The sequence below is a fragment of the Drosophila albomicans genome, chromosome 2L (genome assembly GCF_009650485.2).
Source record: "Drosophila albomicans strain 15112-1751.03 chromosome 2L, ASM965048v2, whole genome shotgun sequence".
Classification (NCBI taxonomy): domain Eukaryota; kingdom Metazoa; phylum Arthropoda; class Insecta; order Diptera; family Drosophilidae; genus Drosophila; species Drosophila albomicans.
Genome location: NC_047628.2, coordinates 28,955,134 through 28,974,885, shown reverse-complemented (window position 1 = coordinate 28,974,885; position 19,752 = coordinate 28,955,134). Strand labels below are relative to the sequence as shown.

Here is a 19,752-nt window from a genome sequence, read left to right as displayed (position 1 = left end):
TATCAAGATACTACTATATTCAAAATACTGAATGTTATATTTGGTATATCAATATACTATTACATTCAATATACTGAATGCTATATTTGGTATATCGATATACTAATACTTTCAAAATACCGAATGCTATGTTGGTATATCGATATATAATTACATTTAAAAAAATTAAATTTCATATTTGGTATATCAATATACTATTACATTCAAAGTACTGAATTCTATATTTGGTATATCAATATACTACCACATTCAAAATACTGAATGCTATATTTGGTATATCAATATACTACCACATTCAAAATACTGAATGCTATATTTGGTATATCAATATACTACCACATTCAAAATACTGAATGCTTTATTTGGTATATCAATATACTATTACATTCAAAGTACTGAATGCTATATTTGGTATATCAATATTATATTACATTCAATATACTGATTGCTATATTTGGTATATCAATATACTACCACATTCAAAATACTGAATGCTATATTTAGTACATCAATATAATGTTACATTCAAAATACTGAATGCTATATTTGGTATATCAATATACTATTACATTCAAAGTACTGAATGCTATATTTGGTTTATCAATATACTATTACATTCAATATACTAAATGCTATATTTGGTATATCAAGTGGTAGATTTTAGTAGTAGTAGATTTTAAAAACCAATTCTTTTGAGTTTCGAATATAAAGAATAACTAAGCTGAGCTATTGCTAATGAAATGCGCTTAAGAAGTGCATAATTCTTTATCATCCCAAAGATAAATATCAGTTTACTTTAGTGTTTGCTTCACTGTGGCTTCTTGCCACTGCTGAACTGATTCCGACTGACTCAGCCTTATGCCTGGCTGTGCCTCTGGCTACGGCTCTCCATACATATATACGTAGATGTGGCAGCATCTACAGGCGACTGTCTCGTGTCTCCCATTCTCTATCTGGTTCTGGCTGTGGCTGCCTCTCCAGCAATGTCTCCATCTCCGTCTCTGATACTGTGGCTGTGGCTCTCGACTGCGAGTGAAAAGCGAACGATAACGGCAGCTACTACATGCCACACTTGTAAGCTGCTTGAGTCTTGGCATTGTTGTTGCTGCTGTTGCTGTTGCTGCTGCTGTTGCTGACAAAGTGCCCCACCAGTGTTGCCTGTTGGTGGTGTTGATGTTTTCGTTGTTGTGCAACCAATGCCCTCCCCGCGTTCCCCTCCTCCCTCTTGCTTCAGATTCAGCTGTCCCTTCAGCCAGCGAGGAGTATTGCTATTCATTCACTAGTTACGATGATAAAGCACAAAAATGGCACTGCGGAAATTCTGCTGATGAGACGATAATGTTGACGCTGTCGTTGCTGTTCCCCGCTCTCTTCCCCTCTCTCTTTCCCTCACAGAAATTAAGACGAAAAGCAACACGCAGCCCCTCCATATCCTCCTTCGTCCTCATGCCCCTCTAGGTATGCTACGAAAAATGCTTTTCAATATTTGCCAGCCTTTTCGACTTCAGCCTCAGCCTCAGCTCCAACTCGAACTTCATCTCGAACTTCAGCTCCCAGCTTCAGCTGCCGCTTGAAGTCCTTGCAAATGAGGCGTACCATGATTTTTGTTGTGCACACACACACATACACCCACACATGCACCCACACATGCAACTACAGCTGCTTGGTTCCATGCTCACTTTTTTGTATACCCTGCAACTATTATATTTTAAATGGACTGCGAAGGTATAACGAAAAGGTAGCAAAAGCTTAAGCTCTATATAATTTATAATTCTAGATTTCATTTCAATTATTAAATTAACACAAGTTTGATAGCTTAGCATTACTTACACAGAGAGAAACAAATGTAGATTTGAAAAAAATCAAGTATTAACTTAGATTTAAGATTTTGCCTTCTTAGTTCAATTTTAAGATTTTTCCATTCTTGAAACAAGATTATAATCTTCAATTAGGATTGTTTCATCTTTGCACTTGAGTCAAATTCAATCTTATGTCAAGCCTAATCTAGAATTTATCTAAAACGTTTGATCTGGATTTAAGATTTTACAATCTTAATTTAGAATTTTTCCATTCTTGAATTTTAAGATTGGGCTATTCTGATTTTTTTTTGAAGATTTTCGATTTTGATTTAATAATAAACCTTCTTGGTTGTATTTTTTTTTTGTTGCATGATAAACAATCTTGTTTCAAGATTTTATTCTTTATTCCTGAAATATTCTATAATAAAAACTCAAAAAATATAAACAAAAAAATAGTAAATGAATTTCTCTAACATTTTTCTATTCGAACATTTCAATAATGACTTTCGAAAGTACTACAAAATGTTATATAGCAAATACAACTTTCATTTTTCTGAATGGTCTCGATTAATCGTTCGATATATTTTTTAATTATTTATAGTGCCACCCAAAATATTTCGTATGCTATTGTTGTAATCAAGTTTTCTACATGAAGTTTCTCTATTATACGCTATACATTTCCTTTTCTTTTTTTCTTAAAACATTTAGAGCCAAATTTATACTCGTAGGATATTATCGTAGTCACCCATATTTTCAGCTGGCTCTTCAGCTTTTGTGCGCTTCCGATAAGAATTTGTTTGCACTCGTTTACATTTTTGTGGCTGCCACACGTTGCAAGGCCAAAAAAAAGTGGAAGAAAATGCCAATTGAAATTGAAGTGCAGATGAGTGGCTCAAGTAATGGTTGCTGCTGCTTCTGCTGCTTCTGTTGCTGTTGCCCCACCAATAACTTGTGCACCCAATTTTAGCCACACACACACATACACATATACAACGAACACTCACACACATGTCCCATTCATGCATATAAAGAGGTGCAGAAAATGGAAAAAAGAAAAAAGCAACAGAAAAGAAAAGAAAAGCAAAATTGACGCCATAAAAGCTGCCACAATAGCATGCTTCGGTATTCTATGTGAAAATAACGAAATATGAGTATTTCCGGCCAGCTGCTAAATAAAATATTCGTATTAAAATTGAAAAATGATTTTTTATGCAAACCCCGAACAACCAACCAAAAAAAATAAGAGAAGCATGAGAAACCTTTCGAATCGAAATTATGAGAAATATTTCGCAGTTATTGCTGTACATGAAGTTTCTCGATTATACGCTATACATATCTTATTTATTTATTTTTAATTCTTTCTGCACACACACATATACATATATATTGAAAACAATTTGGTCCCTTTTGTTGCCTGCAGCAGAAAGCACAAAGAAAGGAAATAAAAGCGAACGAGAACGGAATTTTTGGTTGTGTTAACTTTTGAAGTTGTTTGCCACAAACCTAAAACTACAGCCCGCGGGTCTGTTAAGACCAAAGTAAACATTAAACACAAGTAATTCGGCCTCAGATGTCTGTTCATGCTCGACGAGTAAACGAGCTAAGGGGTCAGACTTATCATCAAACACTGCGATTGACAAATTTCCATTTCTTTATAACAAGCATGTGAAACTTATCAACTACTGAAGAAGTCAATGAGTAAATGCAGATTATCTTTTTGTGAGATGATCATCGAAAACAGATGCTTCAAAAAGTTAAAGATTCCATATTTATAACTAGGTTTTGCAGTTCTAGAATTGTCTTCAAAATATTGAACATGTTTGGCTCTATAGTTTGACGAACTTTATAAGAATTTGGATGTTTATAAAGTTTGCATTTTTCTAATGCCTTGCTTTGCTTTTCTTATTTGGAACTCCATCAGCTTCAAATAAATTAGATAAAATACTTGGAGGTATTTTATTTGCTATGAAAACTTTTCAGTCAGAAGAAAACTCTCTTCTTTTTTTAAACCCAGTCTGAAATTCCATAAAGCATCGCTATTTTTGTATAGAGCAACATCAGTTAAAGTAATAAACGCTGTAAGGGTTTGGCTTGAAGTGAAGTGAAGCTGGGTGGACAGCGTAGAAAGTGGGCTAAAGTTAATTAATGGCATTTACTGTGCAACGTTGAAAACTAATTATGCATAAAATGGCTTAGGTATTATTGCAAACCTACTATAAATTTCAAACTGTGCAACAATACGAACGAACAATGGCAACAACACCGAGAACACCCGGAGAACAACAGCAGCAGCAATGGGCTGGAACTGGCCTCACTCAAAGATTCGAAGAAGAGGAAGGGGAAGTGTCGAGGGGAGGAGGAGGACAGAGTGTAGCTAGAAATCGATTAGAACAACAAGCAAAGGTACAACGGTGAGGCAATTACCAGCAAGAGCCGTTGACTTTCCTAGTGACAATGCAGAGAGTGTGTGTGTGTGTGTGTGTTGCACAACAACAACATTAACAAGAGAAACGACACCAAGTGCGCCAACAAATCGGCAATTAATCAAGGCACACAGAGAAAAAAAAGGAAGGAAGAAGTGAAACAGAAAGAGAAGGAGAATGAGAGTTTGAATGTAGCTAGAAGGCAGACTATCGTCAGAGCTCTTGGCACTGCTCGGCAGCCCTTTTCAGCAGCTCAAGTTGCATGTGGCAGCAGAGAGGCAAGACAATCCGAGGCCAAAATCCCTGGGCTAGCTTCGTTTGCTGCAATTAATCATTTTAATTAATAGGACAGGTGTGCCACAGGTTGTTGTCGCTGCTGCTGTTGCTGCTGTTGTTTCGTAATGCGAGCTCATCTCTTATCCTTTCCCTTCTCTGCCTTGCAGACGCGCCATCTTGGGCAATGCGGATGTAACGGAAGCCAATAGGCCATCGCTGCTTCTACAGCATGATTATTGGGGCACATCGCTGCTGGATGACGGTTCCCATGGCTCCTGGCGTCCATTGTGCGTGCTGAGCTTTCGTCTCGATTACCAGCTGGGACACGGCAATGCCTTCGTCTTCCATCTGACCAACCTGCTGCTGCATTGCCTTGCCACCGCACTCGTTTTGCTTGTGGCACACACGTTGCTGCCCCCGTCCCACGCCACACGTGTCGCCGCTCGTGTCGCCGCCGCCCTCTTTGCCACACATCCCATTCACACCGAAGCCGTTGCCGGTCTTGTGGGTCGTGCCGACCTCGGCGCCTGCATCTGCTGCCTACTCTCGTTCTTGGTCTATCATCGTCACATGCAGCTCAGACCACATGCCAGCTCCTTGATCCTTGCCATCGTCTTGGCCTTGGCAGCTCTGCTCTCCAAGGAAACGGGCATTGCAACTCTGTTGATCTGTGGCCTCTGCGATGTTTTGCGTGCCAAGCAGCAAGGAAGGCAACAGAAGCCCAGCGAAGCGGACAAGGTGAGCAAGTTCTTCTAATTTAATGATTTTTCTATTCTTTTGCTGGGTATATTTATCTTTTCTTTTGGATTCACTTTTTCGTTTTATACTTGTTTAAGGAATCAAACTTTATGGTGTATTATAACTCTATGACGCCAGCCAATTTATGTAGCAGACAGAAGAAGCCATCTCCATTCCTTTTTATATACCAAATATATCATTCGGTATATTTTAGTATTTCTGCGCAATATTACTTTAGTATATTTTAAGAATAATACTGCATTATTTTGTTTTAGACTCGACACAAGAAGGCATCTCCAACCTATTGATATACCAAATATAGCCTTCGGTATATTTTAGTATTTTTTTTGGAATATTTTAAGAATAATACGGCATTATTTTGTTTTTAGACTCGACACAAAAAGGCATCTCCAACCTATTGATATACCAAATATAGCCTTCGGTATATTTTAGTATTTTTGGTATATTTTAAGAATAATACTACATTTTGTTTTTAGACTCAACACAAGAAGGTATCTCCAACCTATTGATATACCAAATATAGCCTTCGGTATATTTTAGTATTTTTTGATATATTAATTTGGTATATTTTAATAATACCGCATTATTTTGTATTCACAACAGACAGAATGTGACATTTCCAGCCTATTAATATGTTAAGTACAGTATTTTTCGGTATATTTTTGCATATTTAGTATTTTTTGGTATATTTGTTGTATATTGGTATATTTTAAGGAAAATATCGTATTATTTTGTTTTTAAAATCGACAGAAGAAGGCATCACTAACATATTGATGTACCAAATATATCATTTGGTATATTTTAGTATTTTTTGGTATAGTTTAATAATACCGCATTATTTTGTATTTACAACAGATAGAATAAGACATTTCCAGCCTATTAATATGCCAAGTATAGTATTTTTCGGTATATTTTAGCATTTTTAGTATATTAATTTTGGTATATTTTAAGGACAGTGTCTTATTATTTTGTTTTTAACTTTCTTCTTCTCATCGTTTCTAACTTTCTTCTTTAATTTTTCATCCTTTGTTTATCTCTTCCATCTTACAGCATCGCTTTCGCTCTTTAAGCATACTTGGAATCGCGCTGCTCGCCGCCTTTTATTGTCGCCTTTGTCTTGTGCCGCGACCCACTGCAAACTTCTCAGCCGCCGACAATCCGACAGCTCATGAGAGTTGCTGGTGGACACGCACGTTCACATTTCTCCACCTGCCGGTGCTGAACTTGCAGCTGTTACTTTGGCCACAAAATCTGAGCTTTGATTGGGGCATGGAAGCGATACCTCGCATAAGAACTTTCTGGGATTGGCACAATGCGTTCAGTGCGGCTTTCTATGGCACACTTTTAACTCTAACTTGTAAAGGAATGCGATTGCTGCTGCCCAGCATGAACTATGTGGCTTACAATGTGGCAAGCATTGTCTTGTTGCTGCTGCAACGTTTGGGAGGCAGCAGCTGCCGCGCGTGGCAAGGACTCATCTGTGCCTGCAATCATCAGTTGATCTTTGGCAGCCAAATTAATATCAAACGGAACTCAAAGAGCTCTACAGTAAACGTTAACTCGACGCTTCTCATTTGCATTGCTTTTCTAACGCTGCCTTTTCTGCCCGCCTGCAATTTGTTCTTCTACGTGGGCTTCGTGATTGCCGAGCGTTTGCTCTATCTGCCCAGCGTTGGCTACTGTCTGCTCCTTGGCCTTGGCTTCGGCCAGCTTCGGCAGCGCTATCGAAGTCCTAGCCAACGGCGACTGCTTCTATTTTGCCTTGGCTTGATACTGAGCGCTTTTAGTATGCGCACAGTTCAACGCAATCACGACTGGCTTAATGAGGAACAGCTCTTTCGCAGCGCAGTGGCTATTAATCCACCAAAAGGTAAGATCTACTTAAAGCTTAAAAGCTTTTCGAAACTCTTCAAAATTATACTCAAGCTCAGTCCATTATAAGTGAGCTTTGTAAGCAACTTTACGATTTGGTTGAGTTTATATGATTACATTCAAAATGGTTGAATAGGGCAATAACATTAGAAGAGAAGATACTTGAATAAGGTTAAAGTTATTTAATTTGAGAACTGATCCCAAGTCTAGGCTAGCTGAACTCGAAGAAAAAACTTTGAGCTTTGACCTCAAAACTTTTTAAGCATTGTAAGATAATAACAATATATGTCACTCAACTTTTAAGCTATATTTCAACATTTCTGGGGACAGTTTTTAAATTCTATCTTTCAGTTGCATTAACAGCAAGATCAAAATGTATTGTTTTTTCTTTAGAAAGCTATTGAAGCAAGCAGGCAATTGAGCAAGCTTAATAGATCAATTATAAGCAAATCAATTAACTGTTATAAGGAAGTGTTATGTAAAGAAGCTTTGTAAGCTATACAAGGCTTAACTGAGTCTATATCGAGCTCTTACAAGCTTATAATGATCTTTATCACTAAACTTAATTAACTTTTATGAAGAGTCTTTATGTGAAGAAGCTTTGTAAGCTCAACAAAGCTTAGCTTGGTCTACGTCTGTAAGCTTCGGATTGCGATCTCTCTCACTGAACTCTCAAGCTGAACCTAAGCCATATGTTTCTTCTGCTTGCAGCACTGGGCAATCTGGGCAGTGTGCTGAGCTCCCAGGGACGCTACGAGGAGGCGAAGCTGGCGCTTCAAGCGGCCATCTGGCAACGGCCAACTATGGCGGATGCTCACTATAATCTGTAAGTAAACGAATCTTTGGCACGTTCCACTCATCATACGGCATGCAAATTGAAGCAAAATTCGCGCCTGCATCGCAATTTGTGCAGAGCAAGAGACAGAGCCTGAGAGAGAGTTTTCTTTCGTTTTGACTGGGCAAAACCTGAATCCTCAAAAATGATGTCAGTTTTTGCTCGATGCCTTTTCAAAATTCAAAAGCTCAAAGTGAATGCTCGGACGTTGGGCGCGACCTTGGGGGCAGTTAGTAGTAGCAGTTTTGTGTGGTCTGTGCAAACTCGCGCGCCTTTAATGCCAAAAAATGGCAGCTGCTTCTGTCCTCACTCACTCTCGCTCTTTCGATGGGCCACTTGGCAAAAACGTTTGGACAACATCTGAGATGTTGCACACCCCGAACGGCCACCGAAAAAAAAAAGAAAGCTCTGCCCCCAGACCGCTGCGCGCATACAAATCAACTCAATGCGGATGCGGGCAGAGTTGGACAGCGCCAGGGGGCAACAGCGGGAGGAGGAGGAGCAGGAGGAGGGAGAAGGTTTCGAATGCGCAACGGACACACGGGCACATGTTCTGCATCTTTTCGATGGCAATTTGCATGCACTCGACAGCCATCAACAGCAAACAGTTGCCTGCTGGCTCTGCTTCTGCTGTGACTACAAGAACCGAGTAGTATTCAGGTTACTTTTTTTTCCGTTCTGAGCACTCGCGCTCTTACCAGCTTTCCTTTCACTCCATCCATCCATCCATCCATCCATCTATCCATTGGCAGTAGCAGCACCCTAAACGATACAAGTACAACCTTTGAATGCGTGTTCTATTGCGCTCTAATCCCCTGCAGTAACGTATGTGAATGTGAATGCCATTAATTAGGTCATGCTGAATGCATCCTCCGCCATCCGCCATCCTTTACCTTTCCCTTTGGTATTTATGCAACCAACGCGCTATCTAATCAGTGCTCCTTTGCCCTGCTCAAACATTAAAGTTGCTAGGAATGCGCTGCGATGGTAGCTAAACGATTCACATTTCATCTACGGCAACTCTCAACGGTTTGAAGAGTGCTTAAAGCAAAAAAAAAAAAAAAGGGAACTCAAGTGCAAGCTGTGATCTATTGACAAGCAGAGAGGGAAAATATTCCAATTGAATGACAAAGCTCAAATAGAATATTACGAGTGTGTCAAATGACTTTTGATCAGATATAAAACAACATAAAAAGAGAAGCGTCAGAAGTTAAGATAAAAACATAGATTGTAGATTAGAAGATTATACAAAGTTATAAATAGATTATAGAAAAGAAACCTTCATTTTTATAAGCCATATTAATGGTATGGATGTTGTTCAAAACTGTCTGAAGTATTTACTATAATATACCAAATAATAAAGAAAATAGCCAGTTTAACTATTAAGAAAGCTGCGACTAACCATTTCGAATAAAAGCAAAACAATGCGGTATAATTCCTAAAATATACAAAAAAAAATACCGCAACAATACCAAAATATACCGAAGGCTAACTATGATACATTGGTTGAAGTACCACATTCGAAATATACCACAGTACAGTATTATTATTTAAATATATACCAAATAATATACCAAAATAGCACTAAAATATACCAAGGAATATATTTCGTATTTGATTGAAGTACTGCTTTGGTTAAAATATACCAGACTGTTTCGTATATCAATGAAGTTCTACATTCGAAATATACCTTATAGGTAAAAATATACCAGAAACTCGAATTCTTTAATAACTTCTACAATTTTTATCCCATCACAATCAAATTCTCAGAAATCATAATCATTTTTACGTATTTTCAACATTTATAAACATATAGAAATTCTGTTATATCACATATATGTATTTAACTTTAATGAAGAAATCTTTTTTCTACTTGACCTAAATCGAACTCGACTAATTGCCACTGAACTTAACCAATTTAAATACAATTGACACTAGTTATTGCCATTTTGTGCAAACGAAATGTCAGACAAGAATTTAGCTTATGGAAATACTTAGAAGCTTAAATTTATTACAACATCAATTGGCATTTGCAGCAGTTGATACAAAGAGCTGGACACTCGCAGCGACAACTGCTGACGCTGCTTGACTCTTTTGGGGTCAATGACATTGATGCTTATCCCACCGCAGTCCGAGAATAGCGCTGGCAACGCAGGACCGCCCGCTAGTTCCCCAATGGATAAGCATGCCTGCACATTATACACCCAGCAAGAACTCTGCGCCCTTTGCCTCTTCCCACATTCCATTCCCATTCCCCTTTAGCCAGTTGCTCAACGAGCTTGACATATGAGCGCAAGAGCGAGAGTCCTTTTGAATATGCAGCTCGACGTCATTTTCAGTGAGTCCTTGCCCTGCCAAACCAAGCCAAACCAAGCCTTGCCTGTGCAATGCTCATACGCCCCGTTGTCATTGTCATCATTGTTGACATTCTCAGTTGTTGTTGTTGTAGTCGTTGTTGTCGCCCCCTCTTATTGTTGATTATTGTGTTTGACATAATAGGCTTTACGCTCAAAAAAAAAAGAGTCGAGAAAGACGAAATAAAAAGCGTAGAAGAATCATCAACAGAGGAAAGCAAGAAATCCTTTCGCTTTGCTTCTTTGGCAAATTGTAGGAAAATCCCTTTTCGTTTGCTTGCCAACTTTGTGTCTCTACAACAACAACAACGACCACTGCCAGAAGACGAGAAGTGAAATGCAAACTGAGCTCGGCGACAGCTGTGCGCCCAATACAAATAATTGCAGACGACTCCCGGGCGGGCAACCGCAGCAAACAGCAGCAGAAGCAGCAGCAGTAGAAGCGGCAGCTTGGCCAACTACCTTTGGTCGTAACACATAAAGACTGTAATCACATCGAGCATATAATACCCCACTCGCCCCCTCTCTCTCTCTCATGTAGTTACCGCCTGCTGTGGCTCAATTGCCTTCGTTTAGAAACAGAGCGTAAAAGATGCATGGGGAAAAGTCAAGAGAGACAGCATTCAAAACAAAAGAAACAAAAAGCAAACTCAACTTTGAATCGACGATGCGTAATTACACTGCACCAAATAATGACTGCCTAACTGACGAAGACGTCTAGAGTTACTAAGCAGACTTGCATAAGTCAAACCAAACGCTTTAAGTAGTTCAGATTATTGAATATGCTTTAAACAACTTTGAAAGTTTCTTCACGCATTGATTATGCTTGTTTTAGATTGCTTGTTAACTAAATGAAGAGCTTTGGAAACTTTATTGTTATAATAATATTTATACCGAAAGATCTAACAAATGTTATCGATAGTCAAAGCCTTAATCAACTTTGAAAGCTTATTCGCACTTTGATTATGCTTGTTGTAAATGGTTGTAGGATTGGAAAACATTTGTATTTAAGACCTACACATCGTACATTATTTCTGCTTGCTGCTTGAAATTCGATTCGCCGCTTAACTAAGAGCTTTATGAATCGATTTTGATGGCAAAATTTCAACAACTTTGAAAGCTTCTTCGAATATTGATAATACTTGTTGTTGGATTTATTTATAACATAGCTAAACTAAGAGCCTTGAGCTTTAGTTAAACTTCAATATAAATTGCTTAAAGCTGAGGACAATATAATCTAATTATCTTCGTGAGTAAAAGCTTAAATCAAGTTAGAAAGCTTTTGTGATTCAGACCTATCAATCGTACAATAACTTCAATATTGGAAATGGTTCGATCCATAGCTTAAGTAAGGGCTTAGTGCATCACCTTTGAAAGCTATAAGAGCTTAAAAAACTTTCTTCCGCTATTAATAATTCTTTCTACCTTTTTGTTAGACACAAAAGCTTTAATCAGCTTTAAAATAAGCTGTATTTCGTACTTTGATTATACTTGTTTTAAGTTACTTGGTTTATAATTATTATACTGAGTTGTTAACAATTTGCTGTATAAAGACATTATTTCTTCTAAATGCAATGAGTTTATTTGCTTATTATATTCTAAGTCAAAGTAAAATAAAGCTTTAATATCGCCCAAAAGCCACATCTACATAAACAGTTTAAGACATGCGAATGTCAATTTAGAATAATATATAAATCTATTTAAAGCTTGCCAACAAACACTTATTATAGAAATGTGTTGGGAGTCTTTAAATTTCAAATAATGTCAACCACATAAAAGAGAGAAGCGCGAACTTCATAACTGCTAAGGCTTCAAGTTATTAAGTTGGCTCAAAGCGATACCCGATCCGCCCCACAAGGCTGTCACAGCAAAGCACAGAGCACGGAGCTAAGTAAAATAAAAGTTGCAGAGGCAAGTTGAAGCCAGATCCTAAAAAGGCGCAGAATTCATTTCAGCGTTTTGCTGCTGAAAAGTTTAAGACGCTTTTCTCTACGCTTTACTCAATGCCGGGGCTGGGCACTTGAACGTCGTGATGTTGGCTGTTGCCTTTGCAGCTTATCGAAAAGTTGCCCTGATTGAATTCAGTCACCAGTCGCCGCCTTCTGACCAGTTGCATAATGCAACAGCGTCGCTCTCTCTTTCGCTCTCTCTCTCTCTCTTTCGTTGTTGTCGACTAATCTGAAGAGTCAAGTTGGGTCGCATTTCCATAAACGCGACGGCACTTTAAAGCTGCCAAGTAATAAAAAGCAAGCTCCTCAGAATGTCACATTTCCGGCGTCTAATCGAAAATCAATGTCAATATTGCCACCCCACGTCGACGTCATCACAAAGTTGCCGCTGTTGGTGGCATGCAACGCGGATAAGCAGCTGTTTGTACATTATTTACTCGTAAAGCCATCAATAGTCTCGCACACCTTTAAGCGCTCTACCACAACCCCTCCGCTTCCCCTCATCCCTCATACAGTGAGCTGAGCAGCTTGCCAGTCAACTGTCATGGATTTATTGTGTTGCCGCTGTGTGTGTGTGTGTGTGTTGGGATGCTGTGATTTTTAGCTGTAGCATGCCACATCAAAGCGGCAGAGAGTACACGTCCTACAAGTAACAGCGCAACCAAACACCAAAACCCCAAAAATCACTGAGCTGTATAATTCGATTTCTGTTTTTCACTCTTTTCTCTCTCTCCGCCTTTTTTTTCCTCTTTTTCCTCTTTCACCTGCCAAAAGGGAGAAACAGACAAATATAGAAGAGGGGCAGAAGGGGTCTTGCGTTGTGAAACAACATTTTTGGTTCTCTATATTGTCGAATAGAATCGAATAGAATAGAACGTGCACTAGTCGTATACTCAATATTCAGTTGAGCAAATCCATCCGTTGTTCGACTGCAATTCGCATGCATTCACTTGGCTCGCTTCGTTTCGCTTCTGCTTCTCTTTCTCTACCTCTCTCTCTCTCTCTCTCTGCATTCGCTATTGGCATTCCTATAGTTGTGGACCAAGTGGGGCAAATGGAAGGGGGCAGCGGCTACATTTTACATGGAATCTCAATGGGTTGTTGCTCGACGATAAACAAATTTTAAACAAATGAAAAAAATGCAATTGTAACTGCTGCACAGCGAGGGCAAATCGTAAAGTTTACTGTTTAGCTATCGATAAGCAAACAAATTTGTGATCAACAGTAAAATTAAAGATAAATATCAGCAAATGGAAATTGTACAATAAATTGATTGACTTTATTTACAATTATCATTTGCTGAAACTTATCACACATTTTACTGATGAACAAATGAACTTTACACCGATTGATGTGTATAAATGAATTAATTATTTAATATATTGAATATTTATGAGATTTCTTTAATTGAACAAAAATTTTCCGGCAACAAAATAACATAAGGGAAACAACTTAGTCCTCACACAATTTAATAATAAGTGAAAATATATTTCAAAAAGAATTTTCAGGTGAAATTTTTTAAAAATTCATCGTTGACTTCAGAATATTAATTAATACTATTTGAATGAAATAACACAAAGTTTGTTCAAGAAAATGAGACTCTTCTGATTGGAAAATAAATTCTCCGACAACAAAAATATGTAAGAATACTTTTAGAGAAATGTGACGACTAACTACTAAAGGTCGCGGAGAATGTATTTAATTATCGTATCTTCTAATTAAAATATGTGAAAAAGTAATTTTGAAAAAAATTCCAGACTGTGTAGAAATATTTTAAATATTCATCGTTGACTTCAGAATATTAATTAATACTTTTTTGAATGAAAAAAAAACACAAATAAATTGAAGCACCAGAGAAAAGAATCTCTTTTGATTGTTCAAAGAATTTCGTTGCAACAAAAGAGCAATGCAAATGGAAAATAAAAATCTGCTGTCAGTTTGATATTTATACTTAGAATAATATTGCGAATCACATGTGTGTGTGTGTGAGAGTGTGTGTGACAAAACTATTTGAATTGTCCCTCTTGTTGATTTTATGGACTTCTTGTCGCAACTCAACACGAATTTTAGAACGCGTCGTTTGTTTGAATAACTTGCTGTTGTTGTTGTTTTCGTTGGTATTGTTGTTTATATTTTTGGTGTTGTTGTTATGGTTGGGTGTTGTGCAATCTGTGCTCGGGTTTGTTTTGTACTGTTTTGTTACGTTTTAGCTGCAAATAAAATGCATCCTTTATTTAAAAGCACTTATTCATGCATATACGAACTTGTTGTTTATATTAAAAACCCAGACCAGACCAGAGAGATTCGTATGAATACGTCGAGTGTGTCTCCCTTCCCCTTCCCTTCCCTTTCCTCGTTCATTCCTACATTGATTCAGGTAGTATTTGTTTAGCCCACCCGATAGACTTGGCAAATTTCGTACATCTATGTGCACTTTAGAGCTGTCTCTTCTGTTCCCCCCCCCCCCCCCCCATTTTCATCTCGACCATCGTCAGCTCCCTGGAGCGTATTCTGTTAATTAAATGAAGCCAACGATAGAGTGCGGTTTTGCGGGGGAGGAAGAGGAAGTGGGAGCGGCAAAAGCCAAGTGAAAGCCCAGTGAAAATACTTGAAGGTCAACACATTTTCAAGTATTTTCAGCGAACATTGCAATTAGAGCAGCGAAAGCCCCAGCGAAACCGCAGCAAAACACAGCCAAAGTTAATTTACTCTGCGACTCAACTCAACTCGACTCGACTCAACAACACGCCTTTCCTCGCCTCGCCTGGGCACACTGTTATGCTTAGTGCCCAACGAAAGGGTCCAATCTCGGCGATAAGTAACTGTTTGCTGCTTTTTTCACTCCTCCACTTTTGCATTTCTAACAAGTTTCACTTCTTTCTACTTAACTGCAAACGCACAACTATGGCAGCGCTTTAAAAAATACATTTTCCCTTGGTTGTTCTCATAATGAAATTCGCGCGAATATGGAAAGTTAGCGCTTTGGTGAAATTGTGTTTCATATGCATATAAATATCACATAGCAGAAGATTTCTACTTATTATTTGAGTTGTTTGAAATTCATAAAAGCAGCATACAATAGAAGGGAATAAATGTAATTTAAAATAGTATTTGTAATACTCACTCAGCAGATAAAGTTGTTTTATATAAATTGAATTAAAGTTGTTCATATTAATAGTCATTTAATTATGAAAAATTATCACTGTTCTGAAAAAAAGTATTAAATGTAGTCTTAATAATATGAATATTTTGGAATAAAAGTTAAATAAGCAATATTCTTAATCGATAACAGCAAAACAGCGTGATATTAACTTTGAAATATACCAAATTAATATACCACAAAATTCTAAAAGTATACCAAAGGCTATATTTGGTATATTGATATAGTTAAACATTCAAAATATGCCCGCTACATACATTTTCTGACACAAATTAATATACCGCAAAATACTAAAAATATACCAAAGGCTATATTTGGTAAATTGATATACTACAACATTAAAAATATGCCCGGTACATACATTTCCTGACACAAATTAATATACCACAAAATACTAAAAATATACCAAAGGCTATATTTGGTATATTGATGTACTACATTACATTTAAAAAATGCTCGCTACATACATTTCCTGACACAAATTAATATACCACAAAATACTAAAAATATAATCTAGGCTATATTTGGTATATTGATATACTAAATCATTTAAAATATGCCTGCTTCATAAATTTTCTGGAGGCACAAAGTTATGATATCCTTCTACCCTATAGGGTATAAAAATTTCAAGTGTTATAATTATCTTTAATATGCATATTGTTTTCTCTTTTTAATTTTACAATGTATAAAGCATTGTATATTAATTGGAAATTCTCATTTTATAAATAAAGATTTCATACCTTTATTTTCATCACATTATTTTGCTTCCGTGATCCCCCAATTCATTTCTCTTAACTCTACTGCGAAATTTCCCCCTCGCAACATTTCTCAGTGAAAATATTTGCTGCATACTTTCAGGGGCTGGGTGCATCAACAGCAGCAGAACTACAGCAGCGCAGTGAACTGTTATCGACGAGCCATTCAACTGCATCCACAGCTGGCAGTGGCATATCTCAATCTTGCCACATCGCTGCTGGCTGGCAACTCTAGTGAGGAAGCTGCCGCAGTGTTGCTGATGGGCGCCAGGTTGCAAGGACGCGGCGTGCGTGATCGCAAGGCGCACTTGGAGGTGCGGCTAAAGGCTTACCTGCAGTTGGCTTCACTTCAACGTTCGCTGGACAAACGAGACCGAGCAGTTGAACTGCTGAATGAGGCGCTCACTCTGCCACAAAGCGTGGCTCAACGCGCTGAGCTGCATCAGCGTTTGGCTGTGTTGCATGCCGAGTTGCAACAATGGCCAGCAGCCGAGGAGCAACAACAGCAGGCATTGAAGCTGCAACCCACTGAAAGTGGCATCTTTGTTCAATATGGACAATTGTTGGCCAGGAATGTGAGTAAAATAAAGAGAGTCATTGAGAGACGACTTTTCAATGTTGAAATTATATATTTTGATTAAATCATTCCATTAGCAATTTACATTCTTGCATCGATACACTTTGATTGAAATTCCTTCTTTTAAATAAACAAAAAAAAGATTGAAAAATCCAACACTGCAATTGTGAATGTTTTGTACAAAACTTTTGGAATTCAATGCCTAATATATAAATTAAATGTATCTTTAAACAATCAAAAGAAACAACTAAGAAAGCTACAATTGAGTGTCCTCGGCTGTGGGATACCTGCTACTCATTTTGTATAAAACTATAATCCAAAAATATACCACAAAGACACTAAAATATACCAAAATTATTGGAGGATACCCATTTTAAATAAAACTTCATTATAAAAATATACCGCAAAAATACCAAAATATACCGAAATCTATATTTGGTATATCGGTATAATACTACATTCTAAATAAAACCATATATTACAAATATACTGCAAAAATACTGAAATATACCGAAGTCAATATTTGGCATATTGTGTTTATTTATATATAGTTCTACATTCTAAAGAATATCCGCTACCCACTTTTAATAAAAATTTTTTCTAAAAATATACCACAAAAATACAAAAATATACCGAAATCTATATATTATGTATATCGGTATAGTACTACAAATATACTGCAAAAATACTAAAATATGCCGAAGTCGATATTTGGTATATCGATAAAGTTCTATATTCTAACAGAAATAAAAAGTGTTTCCTTTGAACATATATTTCTTTAACATCATATGAAATTGTCTTTGTTAAACTTCAACATTTTTTTCCACAAAATTCTTTTTTTTTATGTTTTCTATTTTTGTTTGTTTGCTGTTTTTGTTTCAATGATTTGTATCCTCCAATTAAAATTTGCCAGTCTATCGAAAGTTGTTTAAGACATTTAAAAATCGACCACTAAGTTTGCTAAACACTTGTTTCAACCTTCTTTAATAATGCAGCGCAGCCGCAATAAAACCATATTCTAAAATATACCGCAAAGATACTCAAATATACCTAAATCTATATTTGGTATATCGATATAGTACTACAATGTAAATGACGAGTGTTTCCATTGTACATGACTTAATTTCACATCCCAAAAATATGTCTTTGCTATACTTCAAACTCTTTTGCCACAATATTTCCTTTTTTATGTTTGTTTTTTTGCTTTTTCTTTCTTTTGTTTCAATGATTTGTATCTTGCGTTTTTTATAAAATATGCCAATTTATCGAAAGTTGTTTGAGACATTAAAAAATCGCCCACTAAGTTTGCTAAACACTTGTTTCAACCTTCTTTAATCATGCAGCGCAGCCGCAGCGCAGAGGCAGAAATGTGGTTCAAACGCTCGCTGATGGTGTCGCCTCTGGAGGCCAGCGTGCATCATCATTATGGTAAGCAGAGCAACATCATTTTGGCCAGCTAACACACACATTGAGTCACTCCATCGCTTTACAGCTGAATTCCTGGAGCAACAGCTGCGGCCAGAGGAAGCACTCGTCTATCGGCTGCGTGCCACCTCGCTGGCACCGCATAATTATGCACTACAAGCGGCTGTGGCAGATGCACTGCGTCTGCTGCATCGTCTGGATGAGGCGGAGCTGTGGTATCGTCATGCGGCCGCGTTGCATCCGCAGGCAGCGCATGCACACGCCAATCTCGGCGCCATGCTGCAGATGCGTGGCCTGCGGCAACAGGCGGTTGCATGCTATCGCAAGGCCTTGCAACTGCAGCCGGGCCATGCCACAAGTCGCATCAATCTGGCTAAAATGAATGTCAACATTGATGCCAAAACATAACAAGCAACCAACCAACCAAAGAGGCCTTTGCAAAGCGATTCAAAACAAAGCAACAAAGCTAGCTAGATTTTACGAAAGTAATTAACAAAAGTTCAAAGCGAAGAAGAAAAGTCTGTTGCATTTACAATTCATTTTCAATAAATATATTTATACATATTTTCTGATACTTGAATGTAGTTTTTCTAATCACACAATTTATGCATAGGAAATCATAAAACAATTAAGAAGCTCAACCATTGAAAGGCAACAGGTAAGTTTTCAGTTGTTCTCCCTTAGGCTTTAAGGTAATAAGCCTAAGTTCAAAGTGAAATCCAAAAAGATACTTACACAAAGTCTATACAATTTATAGTTGGTATAGAAATATGATTTAACATTATTAGAAAAGGGTTCAAGCATGTGAAGTTTCCTAGCGAATTTCGCAGCAATTAAGAATAAAGAAAACATAAAAGGTTAACATTTATTCATTAGGCTCCAATCTCTCTCATTCTCTTATGTTATCAACGAAAGTTTAAATTGAAGCAGGCAAATTTATTGCATGCAACTTTGTAGCAAACTATTTACTTTTGTGCATCTTTTATTAAGTCAAAAGAATCAATTGCAATGAAGCAACATAACACTTATAAGGTAAATGGTTAGATGACATTTCTCCTAACATTTTTATGATATAAGCAAAAGTTCAAAGTGACAAGTCAATACAATTTATAGTTTGAATAAAAATATGAATTAACATTTTTAGAATAGCTCTAGCTCTAGCTCTATAGTCTATGTACAAAGTTTCCTGAGGACTCAAGCAGCACATAAGAATAAAGAAAAGACAAAAGCTTGTCACATTTATTCATATAACAATTCTAAAAGATATATTTCTTCTTTAGGTTTTAATACTATAAGCGAAAGTTCAAAGGGAAATCTGGTAAGGAAACATACAAAGTCTATAGCTATTTACATTTAAATAAATCTATTTAGACTTGTAAAGGAATAAAAAATGTAAACAAGAAATTAAGGAACAATAAATGAAGAAAATGCGTAATAAAAGAAAAAGTTTTCACTATATTCATTCTTTAGGTTTTAAGTTATATTCTCGAATGTTACCCAAGATAAAAAAAAAGTACAATAAATATAATTCATAATAGGCAAAAGGTAAGTCAACATTTCTTCCTGAG

The 19,752-nt window shown here is 37.1% G+C and overlaps 1 protein-coding gene across 2 annotated transcripts in view; it reads left to right on the top strand.

The window, feature by feature from the left end:
• The window catches only part of LOC117564896 (protein O-mannosyl-transferase TMTC1), a 62,310-nt gene extending 43,552 nt beyond the window's left edge, over positions 1-18,758 (top strand). For both annotated transcript variants that reach the window (XM_034243846.2, XM_034243845.2), the window contains 6 exons: positions 4,666-5,236; positions 6,308-7,127; positions 7,841-7,955; positions 16,286-16,757; positions 18,103-18,187; positions 18,252-18,758. In XM_034243846.2, coding sequence (XP_034099737.1) covers positions 4,666-5,236; positions 6,308-7,127; positions 7,841-7,955; positions 16,286-16,757; positions 18,103-18,187; positions 18,252-18,592 — 2,404 coding nt within the window. In that variant the 3' untranslated portion in view covers positions 18,593-18,758. The remainder of the gene's footprint in view (positions 1-4,665; positions 5,237-6,307; positions 7,128-7,840; positions 7,956-16,285; positions 16,758-18,102; positions 18,188-18,251) is intronic.
• Positions 18,759-19,752: the final 994 nt, after the last annotated feature.